The 10,952-nt window shown below is 39.7% G+C and overlaps 1 protein-coding gene across 2 annotated transcripts in view; it reads right to left on the bottom strand.

Moving 5' to 3' along the window:
* Nucleotides 1-7,068: 7,068 nt before the first annotated feature.
* STEAP3 (STEAP3 metalloreductase) overlaps nt 7,069-10,952 on the bottom strand; it is a 53,990-nt gene continuing 50,106 nt past the window's right edge. For both annotated transcript variants that reach the window (XM_056117597.1, XM_056117595.1), the window contains exon 6: nt 7,069-8,719. In XM_056117597.1, the coding sequence (XP_055973572.1) occupies nt 8,692-8,719 (28 nt within the window). In that variant the 3' untranslated portion in view covers nt 7,069-8,691. The remainder of the gene's footprint in view (nt 8,720-10,952) is intronic.

Here is a 10,952-nt window from a genome sequence, read left to right as displayed (position 1 = left end):
GTGCTCAGTGCTACTGCCTCTCCCATATCTCAGGGCTCATGTTGATTTTTTGGTGGTTGTTTGGGGCAAAGACTTTTTCTAAAAATCCTTTATCTGGCCATTTTCCAAAAACAGTTTCTGTTGCCTTGCTTGTTTGTTTTTCATGGTGTATTGTTCATGTTTTTCTGGTTCTTGCATGTTTCATAAATTTTTGTTGTACATTTTAGGTAATACATCATAGTAGTTCTGGGTACTGGTGTTCCTCATACCCCAGGGCTTGTTATTTTAAAATCTGTTATTTAAAAGATTAATGGTAACTGGATTATTTCTCTCTCTCTCTCTCTCTCTCTCTCTGTGTGTGTTTGGGGGTTATCTAACACATGGCTCTGTACATTTGAGATCTGTGGTAAATACTTATCTGTCTATTAGCTGACCCCAATGGCTCTGTTATTTTAAAGATATCTATTTTCTTAATTTTTTTATTTTGCTTTTTGTATATTTTATTTTGGTTCTCCTCAGTCAGGTTGGAGTCCGCCAGGGCTGTACTCAGCTGTGTTTGGAAGGCTTTGCAGTGCTGGGGATTCAACTCAGGATCTTGTGTGTGCTTGGCATGTTCTCTAGACCTTTGAGCTAGCTCCCTTACTCATTCCTAAACAGTTTTAAGCCTCTTATGTTATTCCTCAGGGAGACGCAACTTGGATGTGCCCATAGTTGTCAATGGTATTGGTAAGGCTCTCTTTATCTCTTTCTCAGATTATATCTAGTGCTTAAACTCTACTAGCTGCTGTTGCTCTTTCATTTACAATGCCTCGAGGCATGACTTGTTCTATAAATTAGACAGGGCACTTTTGCAGGAATAATTTCTAGGTTTGTGTTTGCTATTCGTGCTGACCCCATAAAGGTTCCTTCCAGCCCTGAGACTCTGCGGTTCTCTCATACACACTAGCCAGACTATAGTCCAGACTGTAAGGTAAAAAGGTAAAGGCCCTCCCGTTGATCATCAATTTGCTCGAGCGGGCCCAGTAACGTCTCCATTGGAGACTTTGTTGTTACTGTGTCTGGCATATCGAATACTCTCGGCAGCTTGCCCGGCTCTCCGAGAGGGGCGGAGGAATCGAACTCGGGTCGGCCATGTTGGCTGCTTGCAAGGCAAACGCCCTACCACTGTGCTATCGCTCCAGCCTGCATCTCTATAAAAATCCACGGATCTTCCTTCCCAATGCTTCCCCACCCCCCCTCAAGTCTGTACTGTTCTTGATGCTTCTTTTTTAAAAAAAATGTATTTTTTATTTTATAAAGTAGTTCACAGTATTTGATTACAGTCAATATTCAAACACCAATCCCACCAACATCACACCTTCCCACCACCATATTTCAAGTGTTTCCATCACAAAACCCAATCCCTGCCCAAAGCAGAACCAAAATAATATAGTATTTCCCTTTAAGGTTGGTTGCCTCCTACTTTGAATTCCATCCAAATACGGCCGTGTGGTCCAGGAAAGGGTTCACTCGTGGGTGAGGCTCGGCCTGAGCCTGTGGAGAACAGTCGTGAGCATGGTGGTGGTTGAGTTCTGGAGGTTTTTGGCTGCAGGGGCTTGATCCCTTGGGGCCAGGAGGGGACGTTTATTAAAGAAAAGCAGTTCCTGTACTATTTTTATCAAGACCTTTAATGTTCTTGACAAACCCTTAGTCTTGAACTTCTCCCTGGCTGATGGAAGATAAAGTCAGCTCCCTTAGGTGGTGTCTGTTTTACAGCCTGCCAGACAAAGTCTTCCCCACAGGGATCTAGACTTGTGGGTGGGGTAACAACACACTCTCCTAAGTTCTACCTCACTCCGAAAGCTGAGTAATCATACTGGGAGGGTGGCGGCAGCAGTGTGACCCACCTTCTCTGGCACAGAAGAGGGGATGAGGCCAATCGCTGACCCTTTGTTTTCAGGATTTTGCACTCAGGCAGAGCATGGACTGGGTAGGAAGGAAATCCAATCTCCCATCAAGGAGGAGACTGGCGATAGAACCAGTAATTGGCAGTTGTGGGGAGAATGATAAATGCTGAAATTCTGCTGACGTTCCTCAGAGAAAGTTCTTTAATGGAGAGCTCAGGAAAAGGGATCCTTCTTGGCAGCTTTCTGGAAGTACCACCTCCCTGAGTTGGTAGAAGGAGGAATGGGATGGTTATGGCTTAAACTACACATTCTTGCCTTTCTTACCAAAATTTGTGATAGATTTTTAAACATATGTCTCTTCATTTGCTATTTGCCTTTGCCTTTGATTACACTCAATATTTAAACACCAATCCCACCATAATCACATATTCCTTCCACCAAATTCAGGATGTTTCCATCCCAAACCCCAATCCCTGTCACAAAACATAACCAAAGTAATATATTTCATATTGTCTGTTATGAAGAACTGCTGAACATGCTTACAAAAAATGTTCATATAGGAAACTGTGAAGATTGTCCTATTTTGGCAGGAACCATTAAGACGTTCTACAGGATATCACTAACATGTTGTTAAAGCTTGGGTGGTGTGAGCTTTGGTATACATATCTGAAAGTATGTATATATGCATATATATATATATTTCCCTCTATGATTTGTTACCTACTATCTGAACCCCATCAAATATGGTGTGGTAATTATGGAGAATGGGTAGGGAGTGTTTTATGATGTCTTTGCACAGGCCGCTTTTGAGGCTGTGCAGTCCAGGAATATGTTTACTCATATGTGAGGTTCGATCCGAGTGCGTGGGGAACGGCCTTGAGCATGGCGGCAGTTGGACTGTGGAGGTTTTAGGCTGCCGGAGCTGGGTCCCTTGGGGTGGGGAGGGCTCTCACCCATCCCCCCCCGAGGCTATTCTTGGCTCCCCACTCAAGGCCCACTCCTTGGGGAGCTCAACAGACCATTTGTGGTGTCAGAGTCAAACCTGGGTTGGCTGCATGCGTACTTTGACCTCTGCAAGATAGCTCCAGCTTCAGTGTCAGAGGCTTTAAATGCCTGTTGTAACAATGATTTTTACCCTTTTCATTGGGGTGCTGGTCAGTGGAACTCCTCACACGGTTATGCCAGAAGTCAAACTTTCTTTCACTTCGCCTCGTCTGGCCTTGCCTTGCCCACCAAGCCAGGCCTGTCCCTTTCTTGCCATACCCAACTCTGCTCAGGGCTTACTCCTGCCTCTGAGCTCAAGGATCACTTCTGGCAGGGCTTGGGGAAGCATATGGGGATCTGGGGATCAAACCTCCCTTAGCTGTGTGCAAAGCAAGTGCCCTACCCTCTGTGCTATCTCTCTGCCCCTTTCTTTCGTTTTTCAAGAATAGTTTTGTTGGCTATGGAATTCTTTGTTGACTGGTTTTATCTTTAAGCACTTTAAATGAATCATCTTTACGCCTTCTGGCCTCCATGTTTGTAGTCAGCTAAGACTTCTATAACAAATACCAGAGAATGTGTGGTATGATTAACAAATTTATTTTCTCATAGTTCTGGAAGTGGAAAAGTACAAGATCAGGCCATGTAGTGGATTTCTGTCTCTTTATTGATATTCTAGTGATACATCATTCTTGTGCTTTCTTTGGTTTTCCAGACATGGTTTTAGTGAACTTTTGGACATATTGAAAAATTGCTAATATTTTTTATTTATAAGGATTTTATACACTTGGTTTTACCAGAAGTGATATGTTGTTTATAAATAATAACAGGAACTTCAGTATAGTTGCTTGTAAATAACTCCTTTCTTTCCTGAAATACTTATGCCATTAATTAATCTTATTATTGTCTTCTTTTGCATCGGGTACTGCCTCTGGTACAATCTTAAATAAAAGGGGCTGGGGAGATAGTGCACCGGGTAGGGTGCTAGCCTTGCAGGCTGTGCCCTATGGCCCCCTGAGCACCATCAGGAGTGATCCTGAGTGCAGAACTGGAAGTAACCCCTGAGTATCACTGGGTGGTTTAAAAACAAACAATGCAGGTGATCAGTAGCATTCAAGGCGAGCACTTTCACCTTGTGTTTTCTCTTCTGCCCTTAAGTGAATTTAAATTGGCTTTGACCATTGAGAATAATACTTGCCACTGAGCCATCACCCCAGCTCAGCCTCTTTGCTGTAATTTTTTGATAGATTATTTTTGTCAGCTCAAGTGAGTTTCCTTCTATTCTTACTTAGTTAACACATTAAAAAGTTATGAATGAGTATTGAGGTTTATCATTTGCTTTTTCTATATCTGTTTTAGATCATCAAACTCTTAATATAGTCAATGATATAGGGTTTCTTATGTTGAAACTATACTAAAGTCTCTGGAGTAAGTCCAACTTAGTCATGATGAATATTTTTATGTATCACAAGATTAAGTTTGCGAATATATTCTTTTAGAATTTTTGCATTCATGTTTGAGGGTGAGATTGCCTGGAATTTTCCTTTCTCAGTCAAAAGACAGTTCTGGTCTTTTGAATGAAAAAAAAAAAGGAGAGTTTTTTTTTTTTTTTGGTCTCTTGTTTTCTCTTGGAATGAGTTGCAGAAGAGTCTATTTTTCTAAATCATTTTTGGAAGAGGATTTATAGAAGATGGAATTATTTGTTCCTTGAAAGTTTAGTCGAGTTTTGCTTTTAAACCATCTGGGCCTTGGGTTTAGGGGGTGGATTTTAAGCTACTAATGTAATTTATTTGATGACTTTGTGAATATTTAGACTTTCTGTTTTCTTGATCAATTTTGGTAAGTTATCCATTCCAAGTTTTCCAATTTAATCACATTAATTTGCTTGTAGTATTCTCTTACCTTTAATGTTTATAATCTTTTTTGTCTTATTTTATACCCAAAATTATTTGTTTTCTCTTTGAAGAAAAAGAAATCAGTCTTAATAAAGATCTGTACCATTAGTCTTAATAAAAAACTAACCTTTGGTTTGTCAATCTTCTTTAGAATGTCTTTATTTTTATTTCATTACTTTCTACTCTTATATTCTAAGCCCAAAAATCTTAGGTTTTTGGGTTTTTCTTGGTGCATTAATTCTTTACAGTAATCCAAAAATTTTGATATGGAGATTATACCCTGCAGTTATAACTAAAAATTATTTTATAGTTTTCTCTTTGTTAATGCCTTATTAGAAATGTACAGATATTTTAATTTTCAAAGTATATGGGCATTTAAAATATACTCCTTTGTTATTTATTTACTTATTTCGCTTTTTGGGTCACACTCAGTGATACTCCTGGCTCTGGACTCGGGAATTACTCCTGGATGTGCTTGGGGACCATATGGGATGCCGTGAGTTGAACCAGGGTCGGTGCATGCAAGACAAATGCCCTACCTGAGGTACTATTGCTCCAGTCCCATTTGTTTTATATTTCATTTTTGTACCATGTTTAGAAAATGTAATCTATATGAAACTTTAAAACATTTGTTGAAATTTGCTTTATGGTTCAATATGTTTCATTTTATTTTCTTGACTATAACTTCCTTCTTCTAGCAAGCTGATTGTGTTGTTTTGCATAAATACGTAGACACATTTGTTGCAACCTCCCAATATGATGGATAGATTCATTATTTCTTTCACTCTTTTGTTTTATGTATTTTGAAACTATTATAAATACACATAGTTCTACAATATTCAAACTGTCTTTTTACTGCTGTATATTCTCTTTATTTCTAATGTCCTTTGTCAGAAAGTATATGTTTTGTATATATAACAATCTAGATAACTCCACTTTCTTTTTTACTTAATGGTGGACTCAGTGCTGTCCACAAGGCTGCACTCAAGGTTTACTCCTGGCTCTGTGCTCAGAGAACACTTCTGGCAGGCTTGGGGGACTATATGCAGAGTTGGGGATCGAACCTGGGTTGGTTGTGTGCAAGGCAAGAACCTTGCCCACAATATTATCTCTCTTGACTTCTAGATATGCTACTTATAAGTAGAATGCAACCATATTGGAAAACCTAATTCTCCATCTTTTGACTCAAGAGTTAATAGAATTGCAGTTATTGGTAAATGTGAATTTGTTTCTAACATCTGTTTTTAAAAAATTTTTGCTGTCTTGTCTTCTATGTGAATTTCCTTTCTTGATTTTTTTTTAAACATTAAGATTTACTTTTTCTAATTTCACTTTTCCCCTCATGAGGATTTGCTGTATTTTCAGCTTTTTTTTCTACCCTTGATATTTTCTCATTTGATGAAATCTAAATTTTTCCATATTTTGTCCCTATCCCCAAATATGAGTCCCAGAACACTTTATCTCAATTCCTTATCCGATCAACTTACAGGCCACTTTTGTCCAGTCTCTTTTTCCTTTCTCTTTTTGTCCAGTCTTTCAATGTGTCCTTTTGTGAAAGTCCCATGTAAACTGATATTATCTATTATTTCATATAGACAATATTATGTTTTTAAACTTTTATTGTTTATTATTTTTGTGGCCATGCCAATGGCAAACGCCCTACCCGCTGTTGTGATAGCACAGCAGTAGGGCATTTGCCTTGCGCGCAGCCAGCCTGGCCGAGCCGGGTTCGAATCTTCCGCCCCTCTCGGAGAGCCCGGCAAGCTACCAAGAGTATCTCACCCGAGTGGCAAAACCTGGCAAGCTACCCGTGACATGTTCAATATGCCAAACCCAGTAACAACAAATCTCAAAATAGAGACGTCACTGGGCCTGCTCGAGCGAATCGATGAACAACGGGAGGACAGTGTTTGTTTGTCTGTGGCCATGCCAGAGATCACTCCTCGCAGGTTTGGGATACATGTGATGCCAGGGATTGAACCCAATTGTTCATGTGAAAGGCAAGAGCCCTATCCACTATACTATTATACAGGCCCCCTTATATAGACAAGGTAGACTGAGATTTATCCTCATGGTCACCATGTCTTTGCTCACTATTACTTCTTGATTATTTTTTTTACAACCCACTGTGGGATTGTTGCCTTCTATCTGAAGTATGTTTTCTAGAAGCCCTTTAGATAACAATTATTCACAAATCCTAAATTTGTGTGGTTCAGTGGTAAAGCACTTGTCCTGGTTGTGTGAGACTCTTGATTCAATTACCAACTACACACACACACACACACACACACACACACACACACACAAATTTCTGCATATCTAAAATAGCTTTATTTTACCCTTTTTCTTGAAAATTAGTTTTACTAGGTTTATGATTTTAATTTGACAATGATTTCTTCTCTGTACTATGAAGATATGAGATTACTATTTTTTAATTTCCATCAATTATAACTTCCACAGATATTTTAATCTATTGCTATTTCACAATTTCAGTTGATCTGTCATTTTTTTCTTCTGACTGCTTTAAAGATTTTCTTCCCTTTTTTTCATTGAATCACTACAAGATACACAGTTACAAAGTTGTTTATGATTGAGTTCAGTCATACAATGTCCAAATACCTGTCCCTTAACCAGTATATATTTTCTGCCAACAATGTCCCCAGTTTCCCTCTTGCCCAAGAATTTTTTGCTGTGTGTCTAAGCATGGTTCTAATTTTTTAATTTCTTTTTCAGCTTGGTATTATGCATTATACTGTCTGCTTTATTCGATATCCAGTCTTTTTTGCCTTTCTCTCTAAAATTTACCTCTCCTCCATGATTTCTGAAACTCTAGCTATCTGTATCTTATACTTTTATTTTAACCTCTATATCTTTTAACTCCTCTATTTTCTATTTCTATTTACACTCTAATTCTTCAGCTGCACTTTAGAATTCACTAATTTTCTCTAATATACTGATAAACCTAATTGGTGTTGCTACCAACAATATATTTTTATTTCTGAAAATTATATTTTTCATTATACTTCATCTCTTCTGTGTCTTATTGTTTACTTATTTTTCACTCAATTAAAAATGTCTTGCATTTAGTGTGCATTTTCTTTTTAAGTGTCAGGGATCAAATCCAGAGGCTCAAACATGTTGAATCACGTCCCCTACATTCATTTAGTATATTGTTACTTTATATGGTTAGTTCTATTGTTTGAAGTCCTTTGAGGTGTATTTTTGCTGATTACCATTTATAGTGTGTTCATATCCATGTCCCAATGGATTGATCTGAACAGAAAATGCTTTTCTCCAGAAAGGATTTGAATTTTCTCCTGCCCGGGAGGAAAGCTTTATTTTGCTTGTTTACTGTGCGCTTGTTTAATGTGTGCGCCCATTTATTTTCTACCCCACTGGTTCCCCTTACCTCCGAAAGTTCAGCAGAACTTAAAAGATATGTTTTTAATGTAGAAATAAATAAAACATATATTTACTCTTTAAATCCTTTTTAAAAAATTAACATCTATCATAAGAAATTCCAGATTCCTTAGAGCTGGTCATGGATTTAATTCACGTAGAATTATGTAACAGGAATATATTTTCTTATAGCAACTGTCACAATGCTGGAAGAGTTGCAATGCAATCTTTAAATGAAACAACAGGTAGTTTACCTGCAGGGGTATACAAAATTTAAAAAGTGAAGTCTATTTGTCCAGGACTGAGTTATTTTGTAGAGGAAGGGCTCTACAGGAAATGGAGGCACTAAATGAACCACCCTAATGAATCATCTAGTTGCGGGAAAGTTCTCACTGGTGGGAAAAATGAAAATAGGCACCATATCCACTAAAAATTATAGAAAAAAGCTGGGTTTATGGTCCAATAAATGAGATCAACACTCCACAAACAAAGGATGATTATTCACTTTCTGGGTGGGTTGGCAGCGCAGGCTTTTTGGTTGCTAAGTGCATTCAGGGTTCCATTTGGAGCTGTTCATTTCTAAACAGAGACAATAAAAAATAAAAAAGGCCAAAGTACTGAGTAACTATTAGAGATCAAGCTGAACCCAAGAAGAACTATCTGCAATATTTACAGAAATTGATGGGGAAACAGCATTTAACTGAACAAAATCTCCACTACACACAGTTAAAGTGTTTTGTTCTAGACAAATGTCATCAACAAGTTCTCATGTGTTTGTTTGCTGGTTGCTAGCCCTGCTGTGTTCCTCTGGTTAACTCCCTTTTCACTTTCTCCAACAATTTTTAATCATTGTTAAATATTTCTTCTCCTCCTTCAGGTCTCAAAGCCAAACCTCCTTCCTTCCTTATAGCTCTCAGTAGATGGCACTGACTAACCCCTGCCACCACCCCCTCACTCCCACCCCATCTAAGGAGAGAGACATCAGTGACTTACACCTCAGAACACCAAAACTAACATTAAGACCAGCAAGGTCAGCCCTTTCCTCTCCAAAGTCAACTGTGCCATGGACTCATCTCCCCCACAGCCTTCAGCCTTGAGGACTTTGAGTCTCTTTTGTATTCATAATCTGTGTGTGTGTGTGTGTGTGTGTGTGTGTGTGTGTGTGTGTGTCTGTGTGTGTGATTTTTGAACACCCCTGTTCCTACTATTATTTTCTTTCCAGAAACATTTAAAACATTATTTAGCTCAGAACCATGACAAAAAGACCATGTTTCGTCCCTTCTATGACCCGATCTCTCTACTTCCTATCCTCTACCACACTTCACAGCCAAGTCTCAACAGAATTATTCAGAATAAGTGAATAAGTCTCCTTTTTCTTTAAGTCTCACTCAGTCCCAGTCCTAACATAACCCCTAGGGAGGGACAGTGTTGCTATTCACACTCCTTGACTTCTCCTGACCTTCAACTCTATTTCACACACACACGCGCGCGCGCACACACACACACACACACACACACACACACACACACCTTTAGTCTTTAAAATGTCAATTATAAAAAAAGTAAACATTATTTGAATCGCTATATTCTCTGAAAAAAACTTATTTACTATTAAAATTACTTATATAATTACTTACTGTATCATTATGTATGATTATATAATTAACCATAAGATTAGTCATTATTATCAATATTAGTATTATATACATTTTAGTGTCAATTATCTTTATTTCTACTTTATACTTCAGACCTTTCATTCTTTAAAATACTACATGCATAACTAGATTATGTCAGTTTTAAAATGAAAAATACAGAGCATTTGAAAGTATTTATTAGGGGGTATAGGGGGTGCCCAGTGGTTGGTGCTGGCCTTATAAACCTTATTTGCCTGACTTGGCCCTTCAGGCCGGCTCTGCAGTTTGGGAAAACCTAGTGTGTGAAAGTTGTAAAACCATTGCGAAATCTCCAACTCAGGGCTGTGCCTCGCACCCAGCACAAACTCTGTCCTCCAGGAGTGTTTCCCGCCCCCTCCTGGTGGGCCTTTCCACTCCGTGCCACCCTGCTTTGGCACCTGGCTCTCCCCCAGCCCCTCACAAGCTTGTCCCTTTGGCGCTACATGCCTGCCTGCCTGTCCTGGAAGAGAGCTCAAACCCAAAGCTTCTTGGACTCTGCCTCAAGCTTCCTTCCTTGGAGCCGGCTCTGTTTTAGAAGGCTCCTGGCACCTTCTAGTGGGCAGGGCATGGACTGAAAGAAAAGCCTGAAATTCATGTAAGGGTTGGTGTTAATTCTCTGCGCCTCTTAGTAGTACAAGATTAAAAACAAAACACCTGGATGCGTCGGCACCAAGTTTTAAACGTTGACCTTTCCGACTGAGGCACTGAGGTTTCCTGGGCACAATGGTTTCAGGTGTGCTTGCACCAGAGGCACAGACTTTACCAGGTTGGAGGGAGGTGCCAGCGTGGGCACGATGTGACCAGCTGCCTGGTGAGGTAGGAGTAGCCGCAGGGGATAGCAGTGCAAGGTCAAACTCGCAGAACATCCGGCCAGCAGTGTGGGCTACATGCTTTCCCCGACGGGTCAGGCAGGTGGATGGAGAGCACTGGATTGGTTCTGCGCCAGCATCTTTGGTATAAAGACCCAGGAACAGGGGTGAGGAGAAGAGAGGGCAGCTGACATTGAATGGAGGCGGCCAGGCCAAGTGGGTCCCAGAAGCAATGGGCCCTCATTTGTGAAGCAAACGCTAAACGCTGCTGCTCTCTGCTCTGCTACCTGCTCTGCTCGGCACTGAGCACCCAAGGTTCTGGGAGTGGCT

This window comes from Sorex fumeus, unplaced genomic scaffold, assembly GCF_029834395.1.
Source record: "Sorex fumeus unplaced genomic scaffold, SorFum_2.1 ptg000035l, whole genome shotgun sequence".
NCBI classification, from domain to species: domain Eukaryota; kingdom Metazoa; phylum Chordata; class Mammalia; order Eulipotyphla; family Soricidae; genus Sorex; species Sorex fumeus.
The sequence above is the reverse complement of the archived record's forward strand: the minus strand, read 5'-3'. Positions and strand labels throughout refer to the sequence as shown.